The sequence below is a fragment of the Periophthalmus magnuspinnatus genome, chromosome 4, assembly GCF_009829125.3.
Source record: "Periophthalmus magnuspinnatus isolate fPerMag1 chromosome 4, fPerMag1.2.pri, whole genome shotgun sequence".
In the NCBI taxonomy this organism is placed as follows: Eukaryota; Metazoa; Chordata; class Actinopteri; order Gobiiformes; family Gobiidae; genus Periophthalmus; species Periophthalmus magnuspinnatus.
The window spans coordinates 18,028,534-18,048,514 of record NC_047129.1 but is presented as its reverse complement, the minus strand read 5'-3'; the positions used below and the strand labels follow the sequence as shown (position 1 = coordinate 18,048,514).

Sequence of the window (19,981 nt, the reverse complement as noted above, 5' to 3'; positions counted from 1 at the left end):
GACAGTGAAACAATGAGGGAACGTTTGATACACTGAGTAAGTAACATCATAAAGGCTTTACAGTTCAGGAACATACATACATATCACTGTATGCTAGTCTTGGAAAACCCATCAGTACAATAGTAAACCATTACATTAGCATTCATTTTTCAAACATGATTTCGATACTAAGGAATAGACTCGATACTCATTACTGATTATGATACCACGATGATAATAAAAAATCTTTAGACAATAGAATGCAATTTTCCACATTAAATGGTAGTACTTTCTTCTATATTTCCATGCGTCTTATATCTGCGTAATCCCTCAGTGTCCAGTAGGTTCATGGTGGTCCATGGGTGTATACTAGTCTATGTGCCTTATACTTCTGACACAGCTCTAGATCATTCTAAAGATATTCAGGAAAGGTTCATTTATGTCCTATCAATGTGACTTTTTTAGTATCTGCTCAAAAGAGTATCGTATTTTCTGGATTATAAATTGCACTTTTTTCATAGTTTGTCTGGGGGTGCGATTTATACTCAGATGTGACTTATATGTGAAATTATTAAAATATATAATTTCACATCTTATTGTCACTGACAACTGTGCGAGGACGCTTGTGTACCATGTGTGACAGCCACACAGAAAAGGAAGTGGCGCTTCATCTTCCACCGGAGCTTAGAAATGACACCGAGGATGAAGAATTCAATGGATTTAGTGATTTGGAGTGAGATCCAGAGTAAACTTGTTAGCTTGTTTTTTATCCTTAGTTATCTGGTTAATTGTTAATATCTTACGTTAACATACCAGACACGTATTCAGTTCTGTAGATGCTTCATGTAGCTGAATAAATATAAATGTGTTACGTTAGCGTGCTGTACTGATATTCAGCCTGTTGTTAGCTATTTTATTATTATTATAACTTGCCTTTAAAGATAAAATGTCTGTTCTTGGTCTTGGATTTTGTAAAATAAATTTCTCCAGAAAATGCTTATAGTCCAGTGTAACTTATATTGTTTTTTTTTTCTTCATTATTATGCATTTTTTCACTAGTGCTTATACTCTGGAGCAACGTATGGCCTCAAAAATACAGCATCTAATTTCGATATTAGTTTTAGGATCAATTAGTACCTGATTTTCGACAGCCTTAGTTGGGTTTTCATTGCAATGTAAGAAACCAAATCTTGGTTTCTTTTTGAGATATTAAATATTTGTATGATTAAAATTATGAATATCATATGTCAGGATTTCTATAGCTGCTGTTTCTACTTTCGACGTTACAGTCCTTCATTATATTCTCACTGAAGCCGCAGCCTCCTTCTGACCCTGCAGTCCACACAGATACACACCTCCATAAATACTGTATATGGGATACTCAGCATGTGAGCCACGCACTTTGAAATTCTCTTTGGTTCCCTCACCCACTGTTACCTCCCACCGTCCTCCTGTTTCTTCACCTTGTTTAGTGTTAGCTGGGACTGATACGAGCATCATCAATACGCCCGAAGCAGTGTGAACTCTGCGAGTCATAAATAAACCACAGAAACAAGGGCTCTATGGCGGCGGTTATAGGAGCAGTGTGATTGCTATAGGTTAGAAGGGGATTTGAACAGTCAGAGGAAAAATACCAAAATAGAGCATTAAGGAAGAGTCAGCTTAGTTTACATGCGATTACAAGTACAGTATATAGCGTTGGAAACTTGAGGTATGGTGTGATGGGTTTCATTCGTACATTCTTGTCCACTGTGGGCCGTGTGTGTTGGTTTTCAGATTTGAGAATTTGATAATATCATACTCTCAGATGGATTTCCTATTGATTACATTGTACTTTGCCATGAAATATCCAAAAGGTAAATGCACAAATGTTGAACCTGATCATTTCTATTAGTTACAAGACCCAAGAACTCACAGTATTACAACAAAAACCTGCATATTTCAATATTCGTTTCATGTTATCTTCATATTAACCGACTCTATGTGATCCTTGTATTTTTGTTTTGCTATTGTGTCCGTAAATTAATATATGAACATTAATAACAGACAAATCAGGCGCCTTCTTACCGTGAGGTTATTCCCGCTAGCGTTAGCAACAGGTTTGATTGACAGCGTTGCTAAGCAGAAGGGGTCACACTCACTTCATCCACTTCTTTATACAGTCATGGCTCTACAAACTTCTCCATCTTTAATGCATTATATGAAATCAGCAACACACCAATTTAAATCAAACCATCTCCAACTCCAAATTAAACCTTTCGACAAATGCAGAGCACATAGGCATTTTGTAAAACCGCCGGGAGCAGGAGAGACAGAGTCCGGACTGGCTAATGACTGTTGTGAGCAGCATCCAGGGAACTCCACTGCATCTTAACGGCATTCTTATTATGTAAATACACACATTTAAAGACACTGGCTCCTAGCAAACCAAGCTACAGTAAACAAGTATATCTTTTGCACTGATGAATCACAACACGCTGTACGCACCAACTGGGAATAGAAATTAGCATAGCAAGCTAACATAAAGCTACGGCTAGGCTATTTACATTGTACAAACTAGCTTGTGCATGTATATAGAAAGCTGCTGAATATTGTATAGGGTGTCCACAAGGCCCTATTGACCCGGGACTAGTGATGTGACCATAGATTGTATAAAGAAATGGACTAAGTGAGTGTGACGTCACCCACAGCGTTCGGCTCCAGTCAAATGAAGCTCATCGAGGCTAGAAGTTATAGCATCAAATCTTGAGCCAAGTTGTATATTTGGAGTTCTGACGACGAGTATTGTGATGGAAATTTAAGTATATTCATGTTGTGAAGAAAATATTCTAATTGTATGTCGTTAAATACATTTGATCTGTGTCAGTGTGTCAGACCCAGACCCGACAATAACACGTGTGAAGGCTCTGTATCCATCTCACAGGAAACTAAGCTTTTCTACCTGTCTAAGTGTAAAAGTTCATTATCTCCGGGGTGTGAAACAAAAGTCACTCCGCTTTGAAATGTATGTAGCTTTGTCATTCTGGTATAAATACACAGAGCTTGGGGGGACTAGGGAGACTGGGGGACGGAGCAGGTATCTGTCCGTATCTGCTGCAACAAAGAATAAACCTTTTTTTATATTTCAAAACTCACAGGGCTTCGCAAATGCGTTACTTTTCATCTAGAATTGTAATTTCTTTCCACACTAGTATCATAGCAACCAAAGAGCCAATCCAGAGCGAGACTGTTGGAGTTAACGCCCCCTCTCCTGCCTTCGCCACAGGTTTAGCAGGAAGGGGGTGCTTAACAATGTGACCTTTGTCTGTTATTACTGTTCATATCTTGATTTACAGACACAATAGTGAAATAAAAACACCAGGATCATGTAGAGCGGGTTAATACAAACATTTTAAGACCAAAATGACGAGTCTGACAGCAGCAGTTTCAGAAAGAGGAGACATAGTTTTTCAGTGTAAAGTGAATTGGAGACAGAGACGATGGAGCCAGAAGCGCGCCAATAATCACTTCCTATTTGTAACGCGGCGGCTAGCAGGTTAGCTATGTCTCTCATATTATAAACTGATTCACAAATGAGTGGAGAGGGGATCAGGAGCTTAATAATATTCTTATTTCTGCTCTTTTCTCCAAGTTTATTATCATCAACCCAATGTCTCAGTTTTTTATTTTAAAAATCTGGTCACTAATTTTGCAGCACTGATCAATGCTGTTCGGAGAGGTTTTACAGTGGCTGCAGATCAAAAGGCTGCTCAGACGTTTCATAGTTCTTTTCGCTTTCTTTTGACAGTGGTAGATGCTCGCGATGCAGATGAAACTATCCTAAGGCGAGAGGGATAGCGGAGTTCAGGGAAAAAATGGCCTTTCGCTTTAAGACAGAATAACTAGGGGAGGCTGTCTGGATCTGGCCCCGGGGAGGTAAGGAAGAGGAGGAGGAAGAGGAGGAGGAGGAGATGATGGAGGAGGGATAGATAGAAGCAAGAAATAAACGGGTCTATATTGTTTATGGTCATGTCGTGTGTCAGATATTTATGAAATTCTATTCTTGTAACAAAAGAAAGGTGACATATATAGGGTTCGGAGCGGCGGAGTTAGAATACCAAACAAACAAGTAAAAATGTCTCTGTTACGAGACCTTATAAAAAATATTTCAGTATAAAACATAAAAATAGAGAAATGTCATTCTAACAGGCTCCTCACTGTTAACGTCACTACTTCCTGTCCAGTTTTATCTCTAGGAGGTTTTTGCAGAGTCAAGCTAAAATGAATAGAGTAAATATTTAAAGATCAGACAGTGGACAGGGAGCTGCAGGTGGGTTAGAGGTCAGGTATATTCATCCTGTGTTGGTGTCGTACTGTTGATTTTCAGGCAAAATTAAAACAAACAAACAAAAAAAAACATTCCATGTATCGTCTTTCTGTGTAAATATCTCGTGTTACAACATAAAAACCTGCGGCTTATATATGTACAAAAATTGAGTTTCTTTTCAAATTTATCACCTATATTCAGGTTTGCGCTATAGTCCGGAATTTGCAGTACTTCACCAGAGACACTTCTGTGTTTAGAAAGAGACATGTTTGTGCCTCAATGCTAACGCTAATGCAAATTTTGAGGCATAGTAATATTAAAACAACACCAAAAACTGAAGTATTCTACATATAATTATAATTACATAGTCTTTATTCGAATTCATTTGAATTTTAATAGGTTGTTTATTTTATGTTTTCTGATTTAAATAAAAGGACTGTTAGCTTTAGGACACAATAAGCTAGCTAACGTGCTGCTGTACACAGTGCCTATTGCTATGCAAATCAGGTCTGCCCACGCCATCCACTCTATAAACGTGAGACCACATCATTTGGACAAACAAAGAGTTCCATTTTGGAACAAGTCTTAGCAGCGCATATCACCTTTAGATTTAAAGGGGAAAACATGTAACTTTTTTGTGCTTGTTTCCATGGAGACATACTTATTTGTAATAGTGTTTCACAGAATGGCATTAATGGCATTAAATATAGATCTTTTAAATGTTTCAGTTGCAGCTATTTTTATTGCTCAAAAATACCTTAAAAAACATGCATTCTTACTGTAAATGGGTCACCTCTCCAGAGATCTGACCTGTGGCCTAGTGATGTCTGCTTGTTTTCTGATCTATGTTCTAATGTTGTTTCCTCACCACAAACAGACCTGGAGTTGTGTTTTGTTTCATTCACACATGTTTAACACACAAACCCTGCATATTTAGGCTGAGTTCTTCTCTCAAACAGAAAACACTCTGTGATGTCATCATGTGGTAATACAGGAAGTGCTCCGCTGTGTTTTTAAACTCCATATACCTTCATTAGAATAATTTCAGCCCTGGAATTGCCAATCTCTACTGAACTTAAGGTAAAAGGAGCTGTTATCTTGAAAACTACCACTTCATGACATCACAAAGTGGAACAGAGCATTTTGAGCTTTGCGGATGTAGACAGACTAATAAACCAGGATTACTCAAACATGTGTGAATGAAACAAAACACAATTCCAGGTATGTTTTCAAGGAGGCAACAACATTCGAACACAACTAAATGTTCACAAGAGTCAATTTTGTGTAATATAGGACCTTTAAAACATTTAGACCTTTAGCACATTCAGACAAAGCAATAACGTCTCCATGGAAACAAGCAGATGCCACCAAAAAGTAACAAAAAGCATAAAAATTACTCAGGAACATAGGAAATAAAAGAGGAAATGTATCTTGCATAACGATACAAACTCCAAAACTCCAAAAAGCGTAACCTGAGCCATCCGTTACATAAATGCAGAAAAAAACATGTGCAAAATGATGCCCCAGAGAGATGACACCGCACCTCATCTGTTTTGTTCTCTCTGAATCTCCCTCCCCGAGAGTCCCACGGGACAATGGACCACCTGGTTACCATGGCGACGCTGAATGGATCCCCCTCCCAGTGTAACCACATTCTCTCACACACTCAAATGACCTTTAATGCAGAGATGTATGTTCACACAGCCAGGTCGGACCTCTGCACGTAACACGGGTTTAATACGACTCGTGAAAGAGTAATGGGGATGTGGGAGTTCTGTGCGTGTGCCACCGAGAGACCACAGAACAGACCGGAGAGCAGAGGATGTGTGATTACATTTACATTATTGACGTTAGCGGACCTGGATGTGTCTGGGGAGACAGAGAGCCGCGGAGCAAGGCCGATAGAAAAAAAAAATCGGGGAGACCGAGCTGGTTTCCACAAGAGAAAATCAATCAGTTTAATCACTGTGAGCCTGAGAGAGGAGCAGGGGTGAGAAATGACAGAACTAAAAGACAAAGGAGAAGACAATGAGAGAAAAAAGACCTCCTATGGATAGTATTTGAACGAGGTAGAGATTTAAGTATATGAATAGTACTGCGCAACTTAAAGAGGGAGTATGTTACTTCTATGGGGTATTAAAGAGGGGGTATTTTACTTTGGGTATTGGGTATTAACTGTAACACATAACATATTTCGATCACCATGTTTCCTTTTATTGTTTTGAAAATGCTATATCTGCCCAAAACATATTAACATGTTTTATTAGTTTCACTTTCATTTTTTATGATCTGAGTCAAAAGCCCCTCCCCCTTCACATTGCTATGACATTACAATCACCGTTAATGAAACTACTGCACATCGAATCAAGTTTGAGAAGCTGTAGTGTATTGTTTCATATTGTGTTTTTGTATATTTATGGAGAATTGTCGTGTGGAAGCGTGGGTTATATAAGCTTGTGGGCGGAGCTTTGGACAAATCTTACATCTAACCATGAGAACGTTTGAATAGGGCTGGGGAGAGATCACTAGATTAGTCAAACATGCATGAATGACACTTAAAACCTCTTCCAGCATGTTTTTACGAGGGAACAGTGTTATAACACAGCTCAATTTTGCATAATACCCCCTCTTTAAGGTCCTCTTTATTAAACCAATTATGAACGTATGGACCTGGCATGCTTATTTTTTATTTATTTCTCACTAATTGCCTTAATCACGTTGTCTTTTGTCGTATAACATTTACATTAATATACATGGGTGCAGTGGTCTAATTACAAAACACATAGTCTGAACAAACACAACCTAATTAGCATAAACTCACCACTGTTTTCAAAGCAGTGTCTGTCTTCAGTGTCTATAAATGGCACAGCGCTAACTTAAGCTCCCATAATGAGATGCTTAGTTCTGCCTTTGTTCTGACGTCTGAATGCCATTTGCCATGCTATGCCCGCTCTTGGAAAAAACATCAGCGTCTTTTATGTGACTTAAATAAAAAATATAATCGACTTTGAGCATGTCTGAAATGTATATTCGCTGTTTAGTGACCTATTTAGCCAAAAGTTACTCAAAGTTATGAAGTTTCCAGTCTCATCATCTGACCTCCTCATGAATCAATACTCAAATGTCACTGACTCAACGCTGCTTTTGAACTTCAGCTGTAAACAACAGCAGCCGATAAAGATGCACTATGGGACTTTCCATGGAAATGTTGTCACCTGGAATATTCTGCAGTATGTTATTAGCACTCTTATACGTTTGGGGCCACAGTTATCATCTAGCACCTAGATTCTAGGTGCTAAACTGCAAGTGTAATCTGAACATAGCCTGTCAGCCTGTCGAATCTGTGGATGTATTCCGTTTGATTTACCAGTGGTCTAGTCCTGGTTTAGTCCTGGGTTAGTCCTGGTTCAGGCCTCGTTTAGGCCTGGTTTCATCCTGGTTTCGTCCTGGTTTAGACCTGGTTTAGTCCTGGTTTAGTCCTGGTTTAGTCTTGGCTTAGTCCTGGTTTAGTCCTGGTTTAGTCCTGATTTGGTCTTGACTTAGCCCTGGTTTAGTCCTGGTTTAGTCTTGACTTAGTCCTGGTTTAGTCCTGATTTAGTCTTGACTTAGTCCTGGTTTAGTCCTGGTTTAGTCCTGGGTTAGTCTTGGCTTAGTCCTGGTTTAGTCCTGGTTTAGTCCTGGTTTAGTCCTGATTTGGTCTTGACTTAGCCCTGGTTTAGTCCTGATTTAGTCTTGACTTAGTCCTGGTTTAGTCCTGATTTAGTCTTGACTTAGTCCTGGTTTAGTCTTGGCTTAGTCCTGGTTTAGTCTTGGTTTAGTCCTGGCCTCCCGCTGGTTCCAGAGTCAGGACTAAACCAGGACTCACCCAGGACTCACCCAGGACTAAAACAGGACTACACAAAGACTCAATCAGGACTAAATATGGTGAAGAAGCATTTGAGTTTTCTGCAGCTAAAACCTTCCTGAAGAAGTAATTGATCAATAGAACCTTCACATCAACGCGTTGTCATTGCAACCAAATGTCACATAAGAAAGCAGTTACATTAACAACAACAACAGCAGCAAAAACACATAAACAGGAACAAGAACAACAAAAAGTATCAACTCTGAACTAAACTCAAAATATCAGATTGTTACAGTTTCAAAATCTGGACCAGAAGAAGCTACTTAGATGAGTGGAAAAATGCAATCATTGACTCTTAAAAGCCTTAGTCCAGTTGAGAGAATTCAATTTTCTTAGGCAAACCAGTCTCTATGACAACATCCGGAAAAGTTACATCGTGCACCTTTAAATAAAAATCGCTCCTCAGTTCACCAGTCGTTCAATGTGAGACACGATGAACGTAGATCTGTTCTCTGCTGAAACACTGCTGATTGGACAGAAAACAAGATCGTTATTTATGAAGCTGCAGGTATGCCATTCACCTTTTATAGCACAGCTGGCAAACTAATGGAGTCTCAGCCCAGAAATCCAAATCACTCACAGGGAAATGGTCTGGTCTAGTCTCTGAGTGTGATTTGTGAGTCTGGTTTGGCTTCTCTCTTCGGCTCCAATGCATCAGGAGCTTGTTGATATGCATAAGGAAACAGACAAGCCTACGCGACACTGACAAAATCCTCTTTCTCACTATTTTTTCTGATCTTTACTTGGAATTCATTGTGGGCTGAAAGACGCCGCACGCCGCCGGATCGCTAAATCATAACTAGCAATTTTCTGTGTAAATAGGCAGCGTACCAGTTTGCAGCCCTGTGGGAGGTGTTTGTTTCACAGATCCGGCGTATCAAGGTTAGAAGAAAGGCTCTGACAAACGCTCCTATGGTCCCGACACTCACACTGGTCTGTATTTATGTTTGCCACGGCCAGATAAAGAAGCAAACATTTCAAATATGATGCTTTTGTCTGCTATACAGCTATCATGAGATGTACGTGGATCATTATCTTATATATTGGACTTTTCAGACAATATTGATCTAAAACGACTTGGTAAACGAAACAGGGGCTCTGACTTACTATTGACAGCTGCAGATCACACTAGTGAACAGTGGATTTTTTACATAATTTTACATTTTATACATTTTACTTTTTATAGAAAAAGACTAAGTTTAAATCTGTCAAATGGAAGAATCGTTGTAGGAGTGAAGACGTTTGGTTGCTCATCCGAGCCACTTCTTCAGTTCTGGTCTGATTACCGATGAACACTGCCAGACCCAAAGCAAACAAAAGAGAACAATAGGAGGGCCATTAAAGGCTGACTAGGGCCATTAAAGGCTGAAACTGGAGAAAATATGTTTACAGTTTCAGTGTAGTTAGCCCAGTTAGTTCAGACAGACATAAGGCAGTGTCCACCAGTAATTTGACGAAAACTGAAGAAGCGGCCTGGATGAGCAGCCAAACGTCTTCACTCCTACAACGATTTGTCCAGTTGACAGATTTAAACTTCATCTTTTGCGATTGATCAGACCTAGACGGCTGAGGAATTACACAGACATTGGACTTTTTACATCACAATATTGAACCAAAGCAACAAAACGGGTGCTCTGAGTTCTTATTAGCCTCATTTCCACTGGCACGGTTCACTTGGTGCAGAACAGTTGGGGGGAAGGGGGGCACCTCCAGCGGGAGAGCGTTTCGATCACAAACGGCCCGGGCAGCTTTTGGGCATGACACAGATCTGGCAAGATCCACAGCCTTATGAGAGTATGATTCAGGTACGATTTAGATTTTATTAAGTTAATATTAGTTATGTTTAGGTGATGTCAGTTGTTCACATAGCAGAGCCCTGTCCCTGGACCCGGAGCCAAAGCATGGAAACACGACTTGGCTGGAGTAGCTGCTGGCCCACCAATGACTGCGCTGGGGCGTGACCAGCATCGGTCCCAGGTTCCAAGCGCTCCAAACCCCTCTGGAAGTGGCCATTTTGGACCCCTAAAAGGGGGCTCTGTACCGGCCCTATGAAAACGAGGCTGTAGATAGATGCACATCACGCAAGCAAGCAGCTGATTTAAAATGTTTGTTCACTGCACAAAAAATGTCTCTGTGACGCATTTATGGCGGGCGGGGGAAAACAGCTATTTGACTTGCTTTATATAGATAACTGAAAATCACACTAGCAAGCAGAAAACATTTAATTAATTAATTTTTTTATTGGGCAGAAATTGCTCTATGACACTCTTAAATTTAGCATGTGTCACAGTTAAAGAAAAAAAACTGAGACTTAAGTCAGTAAAAAGATGTAAGCATGTGTGGGGCAACAATGTGGCCTTCGATGCTGGAGAATGAAGATTACGCAAACATCACTCTGAATAGTCTTAGTCAATGAGAAGTAAAAACAATTAAAACATTGTTAAAAGCTCTTAAATATAAACTTTGCATAATATGTCCCCTTTAAATCAGCCCTATTGTGCTTGTGTCACTATAGCAGCGGTCACCAACCCTGTGCCCGCGGGCGCCATGTCGCCCCCAAGCCCCACATGAGTCGCCCGCAGACCGGTTCTAAAAATAGCACAAGTCACTAATGAGCTGCATCTAAAATTTAATTTTATTCTGTTGCTATTTTTTTATCACCCTTGCGTTTATCTAGATTTAAAAATGACAATATCTTAAAAATATGTTCATTATACGTGAAGTTTAGATAAGTTAAGGTGAACTTTGACCTACTCACTTCAAAGGTCAGTATTGTGCGCGTGACAAAACCAGTGCTCCGCTCGCGAGCGCTGTGAGGATGCGCTGAATGCAGTTTCTTACTCCAAAACATGGTAGAAAATAAAGAGATCACTTTCACAATGATTTAAGACTGTAAAAGAAACCTGCGCGTATCTCATCTGTGGAGCGATTGTGGTGACGGCAAAGCGGCACAATGTGGAGGGACACTTCACCACGTCTCACAAAACTCCACACTAATTACCCACGGGGACACGCACTCCCCACGGGGACGCACACTATGGGCAGAACAAGCCCAGAGCTAAACGAAGGGCACAACTTCGTGAAAACAGTCTGCGGAAGCAATAGGCCCTACGCCCTGTATGGGCTCGGGCCTAAAAATGTGTTATTTCAGAAGAGCGTCTCAAACTGGTAGCCCTTTGTATGACTCAGTGCCCATAAAGTAGCTCTCAGGTTAAAAAAGGTTGGTGACCCCTGCTCTATAGTATAGATAATTATGTTATAATTTGCAGATTTTAAATCACAATATTCATCTAAAACAATGTAATAAAAGAAACAAATCCACTGACTTCCACTTTAGAAAACTGCAGTGTCCAATGGGAGCTGACGTCGCCGTGAACGTCATCACAACAACTGTTCAGCTGTCCATAGGGGGCTGTCGGCGCCCCCTATGGTCAGCTGCACATCACATTAGTGAGCAAAATGACTAAGCGACACTGCAGAATCCTACGAGTATCACCGATTGAGAAAATAAAATTGAAGAACAAAGTTAGTACGTCACAGTGGGCGAGTACCTGTAGTGTTAAAATGGTGTCTTGAAAATAAGCAATTAGAAATGACTCAAACATGAATCACTCCAAATCCAACTTCAGAGGAGAAGCTGAAATAAAAATCACATGAGATTGTATTAAACGACATAAAGAGGCAGCTGTGGTTTCAGCTGATGATGTGTCTGTTGTGTCGGTTGTATTGTTGTATTGTGTTTGTAATTAGCGCTCGTCCTTGTATGAAACAGTTTGTTGACATAAAAATCAATGACGTTGGTATAGGATTTATTGACGTGGGGATGTCAAACAGCTTGTTAGTGCTGATTTCAAACTTTTAAACTACAGTATGTTAATGATCTGAATGTGGGCGGTGACGGCGGCTCAGTTGGTAGAGCATTTTTCTACTGATCTGAAGGTTGGCAGTTCGAATCCCACTCTCGACATAAACAGCATTGGTTGAGCGGTCAGATACACTGACTCACCGGTTGGCGGTGCGATCCCAGCTCCCACAGATGAATGCTGTTTGTTGTGTCCTTGGGCAAGACACACAACTCATGTCACCCTCTGTGTCTGTGAATGTGTGAGTGGTTTCTTGACGTAAAGTGCTTTGAGTGTCTTGAAGGTGGAAAAGTACTCGATAAAAATGTGACCGTTGACTATTTAACATGTGTTTTGGGAAATGCAGACCATGAAATTAATGCAGTGAGATTGACAACGTTATTTCTTCCATTTTATATAATCTCAGATGGATGCAAGTGTGTGTTCTTCTTATTAATTAGCAGTTCAAATATAAGCTCATCAACTGCTAACAGGTGAACATGGTGTAAGACAGTATACAGAGAGAAAAGATATTCAACCCAGTAAAACATGCCTTACTGGGTGTATTCATCAAACCTAAGATAAGAAAACCTTTATTTATCAAACCCTGGGGAAATTCCAGTGTTGCAATACAAAGTTCAAAGAAAAGCAGAAGACTAAAAACATCAAAAATGTATAATAAAAAACGATAAATATTAAAATAAACTCAAATCAAACTAGATTAGAACATTACTAATACTTTGAGTAGAGTGAAAGAGGGGGCATTTTACTTCTATGGGGTATTAAACGGGGTATTTTACTTCTATGGGGTATTAAAGGGGGTATTTCACTTCTACGGGGTATTAAAGAGGGGGTATTTTACTTCTATGGGGTATTAAAGGGGGGTATCTTACTTCTATGGGGTATTAAAGGGGGGGTATTTTTAACACATAACTCATTTAGATCACCATGTTTCCTTGTATTGTTTTGAAATTGCTATATTCACTGAAACAACGTATTAACATGTTTTAATAGTCTCCCCTCCCTTTGCTCTCTGTGCTAAATCACTCCCCCTTCAGAGTACTATCACAACAAATCAGCATGCATCCTGACAATGAAACTACTACACATCACATCAGGTTTGTGAAGTTGTAGTGTACAGTTTTGTGTCATGTTTTTGTATATTTATGGAGAATTGTCATGTGGGAGCATGGGTGATGTAGGCTTGTGGGCGGAGCTTTGGACAGAATCGTACAGGTAACCACAAGGAGGGTTCGAATAAGGCCCTGGAGAGATCGCTAGATTACTCAAACATGCATGGATGACATCTAAAACCTTTTCAGGCATGTTTTTGATGAGGGAATAACGTTATAACAAAAGGTAGAAAGCTCCACAAAGTCAATTTGGCACAATACTCCCACTTTAAGATACAAAAAGGACATAAAGATACAATAAAACACATAAAAAATACAGTCAAAATATGAGGCTACATAACTAGTCCTAGAGTAAAATAGTCAGTTTAGGCCTATATCGTTCCAAATATCACCTACAGTTTGTTGAGATCCCCAAACTACTCAACAAAAAAGGTGAATAAATACAAAACCAAAGGTATATATTTAAAATGTAGGAGTGATAACAAAAAGTAACCGCAAAAGACAAGTAAAACATGCCACTGTGACCTTGTTCTACAGTGGCGTCTGGGAATTGAACCCTCATCCTGTGATCATCAGTCACATGACCTCTGCGTACAGGGCGACGATGGAGAAGAACATAGCAGCAGCGCTTCACTAAAAATACCACTCCAACAAAACTTCTATAACGACAAAACTTCTTTCCGTTCAGTCAAACCAACAGGAAGTCAAACCACCAATCAGGCGCTGCGATATATTGACGTGACCTTATGTAGGGTCAGAGTCGCCATGACGATGCAGCCTATATTCACAAAGTACTGAGTCATGGAAAACAGCAGAGAGGACGGTTACTGTGCGTGGCATCTGGTTCAGTATGAGTTATTGCAGCTAATTTTAGGTCTGGACAGTGAAGCGGTCGTAGCTTCGGGGTGTAGGCCACCTCTAATGGGGACTGCAATATTATCAACCAAGTACTGTTTGTGTTAGGGATATTTGTGCGAGCGCTGGGTTTCATATAGGGCTGTGTAAACAAATCAAAATCGCAATCTGAGTTAACACAAACACACAACGGAAAACTAATCACAACACAATTTGTCATAAACACATATTTTGTTCTCCAAATCAATCAGCCCTAGTTTCATATAAGGTCAATTTGAAATGTTATTGTGTTTAAATGTGTGCACTCTGTGGGTCCTGTTTAAATGTGTGCGCTCTATGGGTCCTCTTTAAATGTGTGCACTCTATGGGTCCTCTTTAATTTAACATATACACACAAAACTGCATATGAATGAACATATACATACCACTTTGGCCTACTAGTAAACAAACCAGTGAACCCAAAACTTTATATTTTACTTTTCAGTTGTTTCTTAAATAGTGCTCTGTCAGGTAAGACTTCAAATATTACAGTAAAAGGCTGAACCGGAAAACAGGAAGTAGTTTTCACAACCTTAAACTAGACTTATGATAACTAAACATTTACAATATTGTTCCAAATGAAAAATTATCACCTTTATGGTCTTATAAATGAAACCATCCTCCAAAATCATGGGGTCCATTCAGGGGCCAAAATCAAAAGATACTTGGGCACATGGGTTAGATTAGGTTGCATTTATAAACAGGAAGTACAACCAGGAAGTACATTACGACTCAAGTTTTTTAAGTCACTTTTTATACTGTGGGAAACGCAGATGGACGAGCTGAGGTGGAGCGCCCCAAGGCAGTGGTAGGTCCATGGATGTTTTATGCATCAGATCATGAATAAGTCAGCAGCTGAATAAATGATAAGAGGTTCTTTCTTTTGGGTGTGACCTGTTAGATTTGAAGAAGTAACTATGAGTGTGAAATCCTGAGGTCAGCAGAAAGAAAGAGGAAAAAAGAATGAATAAGAGATAAAAGTGTGGATTTTTGAAGACTTTTTGAAGATAGTACAAATTCATTTCAACTTTATGATCTCTGAAAAGTTATAGATTTATTTCAAAAGCATAAAATAACATAATGTTGGCTGAGAGTTATAGTTCATGCAGTTTACTCGCTCGTCTGTTAACAAAACTTTATACCATGATCAGTGAGAATTCTAAGGTTAACATCTGTGCATTATTTCTGTATAACCGCAATCGGTAAATAATAGATAAACAAATGAACATCTGTTAGGAAGGACTAGCTTCAACTAAAACATAAATAAATAATGCTTTAAACGTCCACAGACCACTAAAAGGTGTCAGATTTAAAAGAGAACTACTTCCATTTGATGGGGCCATGGTATAAGCGGATTAAACAACAATCCTTACATGTTTTGCTGGTCAAAAAGCACACACTTAATTTTATAGTAAAAGTAACATAATATTGTTGAGAGTTTTCATATTAAAATAATCCGATCAAGCCAATTTTGTTACATGTCACAAGACAAAACATTCCAGAAATGTCACTAAAAGAACCCAGACTGAACTTTGGATATATCAGAAGTAAACCAGGACTATAGCAGGACGGCTCCTTAGTTCAAACCTTAGACTGTATATTTAAATGTGCTAGCTCCAATTCACTTTACTTTGAAAATTTGTCACCCCTCTCTCTGTAACTGCTGTTGTCAGACTTGTCATTTTGGTCTTAAAATGTTCATATTACATTTGTCCATCACTATATCGCAGTTCACCTTTCATGGCCTCGCTGTTTTGCAGGGTTTTTTTGTACTATTTTGCATGCTTTTTTACAGTGTATGAACGTGCACTGTGTTCTGTGTCCTGATTGGCTGAGGGACTGTAGACCATTGTCAATCTATTCTGTGCCATGTCTCCTGTACAGTACAGAATGTGTTCAGTCAAATTTACATAAATGTTGGATCGCAGTGTGACTCTGAAGTACTGTATGTGTGCAAGTTTTGTCGATGAAACGTTCTGCACCAACAAAGGCACCTACGAAGGTTTGAACCTTGAGAGTGTTAAAACAAGAGAGAAATGTGAGAAAAGGTTAATGTCTGTCTGAGAAAAGTGTATAAAGTGTGTGGTGAGGGGTTTTACAGTTGCAAAACATATAGAATAATTGTAAAAAATAAAGCTGAATACTTTGCAGATTTCGCCTATTGCGGGTTATTTTTAGAATGTAACCCCCGCAATAAACGAAGGACCACTGTAACATGTCCCTAGTGTTATTATTTCGCAATTTTTCTCCGTGATTCAAGACATGAACATTAATAACAGACAAATCAGGCACCTTCTTACCCTGAAGTCGCTCCTGCTAAAGTTAACAACAAGTTTGATTGACAGCGTTGCTAAGCATCCGCCCCGTTTAGCGCACCTTTGAAGCGTTACCTTCAACAGCCTTGCTCCGGATTGGCTCTTTGGTTGTTATGATACTCGCAGTCTGAATTCCAAATATGGAACTGGGGGTCTAAATTCGCCGCTATAACTGCTAGCATCGATGAGCTTCATTTGACTTGAGCCGAACGGGTGACATCACACTCACTTAGTCCACTTCTTTATACAGACTATGGTTCACACTCGTCTGATCGTCAACATCCAGTTTAACTCACTTAAGTGTCTTGATATATTACTCAAAGCATGATAACAGCAGGTCATGGATCTGTCTGGTTTACATACAAAATGGAGGCTGGTATTAAACAGTTTGTAAACATGTGTCTTTGCATAAACTGTACTTGTCGTGCATATGTTTCTCAGGAGGATGTGGGTGGGTATTTATTACAAAGTCTATATACACACATACACACACTCACACCATTGGGACCTGCCTCTTACTGGGACCAAAATCAAATCCTCATTATGTAAATTATTTATTATTAGATCAACAATGTGATTTTAGAGAAGTCCACATACGGGTAAAGCAGGTTCAGGTCAGGGTTTAGGTTAAGGTTAAGCAAGTAGTAACTATAGTTAAAGGGTCGCCTGGCTAATCCAGACTGATCTCTCTCTGTGTTTTTTATACAGGTTGGTATCAGTCTAGTCCCTGTGTCCTCCATTGCATCTTAAGCCTCGTCCAAGAAGTGTGTATTTTGGATCCCAGGTAAGTTAAAAGGGGGGATATTACACTAAATAAATTTTTATAACCTTTGAATCATGTTATAACAGTGCTTCCTCATTTTTCGCTTAGTCAAAGTTGTATTTTGACTGTTTCAAGCTTGTATGAGTAACACTGCTGAGTCAACTTGTGTTTTGACCTACCCCACATCACTGAACTCTGAGTCAGTGTCGTACACATTGGGTTGAAAATGTTCGGTAGCCTTTTTTAAAAATAACAATGCATAAATGAAAATAAACAAAATATACTGTATGTAGTTTAAAGGGCCCATATTACACTATTTTCTGATCTGTTTTAATGTTGTTTCCTCATCACAAAGACCCGAAGTTGTGTTTTGAGTTGTGTTTTTGCAGAGGTAACAGCATTATAACATGGCTTAAAGTTCACAAGGGTCAGTTTTGTGTAACATGGGACCTTTAATAATTATAACTAGACTCCAGGAAATGAATGTAAACCAATGTGAGGTCCCCGAGAAGCAGAAGTGCGTGGAGGTGCATGTTGATGTTTGCTTTTGCTTGCGTTGCAGGTGTAATCATGTGACTCACCGCCATCCTGTGCTCCAGATCCTTCACAACCATCTTCATCATCGCACTCCTCGTCTCCGCTGCCTCCCTCGGCTCTCCCCGTGGGTGAGCTCCCCTCTACAGGCTCCTCTTCTCTCACGCTGGGCTTCATCGACCAACCAAGTTCTGCTACCAGCTCCTACAAACAGTAAAGAGGTAGAAATAGACTATAGTAGTTTAGAACTTGACTTATGTTACAATATACACTGAATATGAACTAACTAATAATAACAAAACTCTGCGAATCTGTATCGAAAATGAGATATTAAGCAATACTAAAACTAGTATTGAAACTAGATACTTTTGAGATACGTTTGAGTAGGTATTGATACAAAAAAATCACATTCACAGGACAGAAGTGAACCTTTCCTGAAGCTTTAGAATGATCTGGAGCTGTGTCAGAACAAGTAGGACACATAGACTAGAGCCACTATGGAACCTACCTGGACCACTGAGCACTGCCCTCCTCTCTCTTTTCTCTCCCTCTCTCCTCATCTGTCCTCTGTCTCTCCTCTTCCTCCCTCCTCTCTTTCTTCCCATTCTTTTACCTCCTTCCTCTCCCACTATCACTCCCCTTTCTCTCTCTCATCTCCTCTTTCCTCTCGTCTTCCCTCCCTTCTCTCCATTCCTTTACACTGTCTCCTCCTTCCTCTTCTTCTGAGATCAAGTATAAGACATAATTTACACCAGGGGTGTCCAAACTTTTTTCACCAAGGGCCACATAATGAAACATATTTGAAGCAGAGGGCCACAGACCAGTGTCGAAACGTCAAACAGTGCATTTAACACAGGTTTGACAGAGACATTGTACGTTTGGTAAGACTTGAAAGATTATTTTTAGGTCTGTGTCACAATGCAATGTGATGTTATTCAGGTTATAGAGGTAAAATCTCTTCAGTTTGTACAAAAAAATACTTCCTGATCAGTTGAGCCAGTTTAAGAGGAGGCATGAGGGCCAACAAAAATTGGCCGCATTTAGCCTCTGGGCAGTAGTTTGGACAGCCCTGGTTTACACTCATGGATCACTATGAACCTAATGGACACTGAGGGATCACACAGATATAAGACACATGGGAATAGAAAACAAAGTATGAATGTGTATGTGGAAAATCACACTCTATTTTGTCTACAGAAAGAGTGTTGTTTGTTGTTGTTTTGTTGTTGTTGGTTGTTGATTGTTGTTGGTTGTTGTTGTTGTTGTTGGTTATTGTTGTTGATTGTGGTTGGTTGTTGATGTTGGTTGTTGTTGATTGTGGTTGATTGTTGATGGTTGTTGTTGTTGGTTGTTGTTGTTGTTGGTTGTTGTTGTCAGGACTTGGATGGGAGACCACTGGGAATACTAGGGTTTACCACAGTGGGCCGCCAGTGGCAAAAACTGTTGTGGTGTCCTTAGGCAAGACACTTCACCCACATTGTCTAGTATGAAAGTGGTTTGTGTGTGTGAATGGCCAATGGCACGAATTGGCAGCCTTGGCAGTCTGTCCCAGGGCAGCTGTGCCTCGTATCTTGCCACCACTGAGTGTGAAGTGAATGAATAATGCAAAAATTGTAAAGCAACTTTGAGCATCTGGAAAAGTGCATTATTATTATTATTATTATTATTATTATTATTAGTGTGGCATCAGTATCGAGTCTATGCCTTAATAAATCAAGTTTGAAATTTTAGTATTGTGACAACACTAATTAAGCAGCAGTTATTTACAAAAATAGTGTTCAGTCATGTCAAAATACTGTCAGTCCTGCAGAAAAATTAGGTTGCAGGGATAGTGTGTAAATCTGTAAAACTACTTCCAGCACATTCCATAACTTGCCCTAAATAAAGGATGTGTCCAGGGCAAAACTAAAATTGGATCAAGTTATTTGTCACTATCACTAATTTCCCCAGTGACCAGACACAGTAGTAACACAATACATCTTTTTACAACATTATATTGGGTAGTTCTTGCTTTTAACTATAACTATAAGATATTTAATGCTCTACTTTCATAGTTTTAAATATAGTCATAAAGTCTAAATTGCAAATGAGAATGTGATGTCGTTTGACCTGCCGTACCTGGTCAAATATTCAATAAAATATAGTTCACAGTACAAATGAATATGATACGAATAATTATTTTAATACAGAAATAATTTATCATGATCAAGTCTAATGCTGACTGACGGCAATTTTCAATAAATGTGTATTTGTGTGATTAAAAACTAATAAAAATTACTTTTTATAATGTGCTCAGTGCACAACCGTGCCC

The 19,981-nt window shown here is 39.4% G+C and overlaps 1 protein-coding gene across 1 annotated transcript in view; it reads right to left on the bottom strand.

Moving 5' to 3' along the window:
* LOC117369845 (glypican-5-like) overlaps positions 1 to 19,981 on the bottom strand; it is a 106,985-nt gene that overhangs the window by 26,798 nt on the left and 60,206 nt on the right. Inside the window, exon 9 of the mRNA XM_055221528.1 lies at positions 17,718 to 17,874. Within this exon, the coding sequence (XP_055077503.1) occupies positions 17,718 to 17,874 (157 nt within the window). The remainder of the gene's footprint in view (positions 1 to 17,717; positions 17,875 to 19,981) is intronic.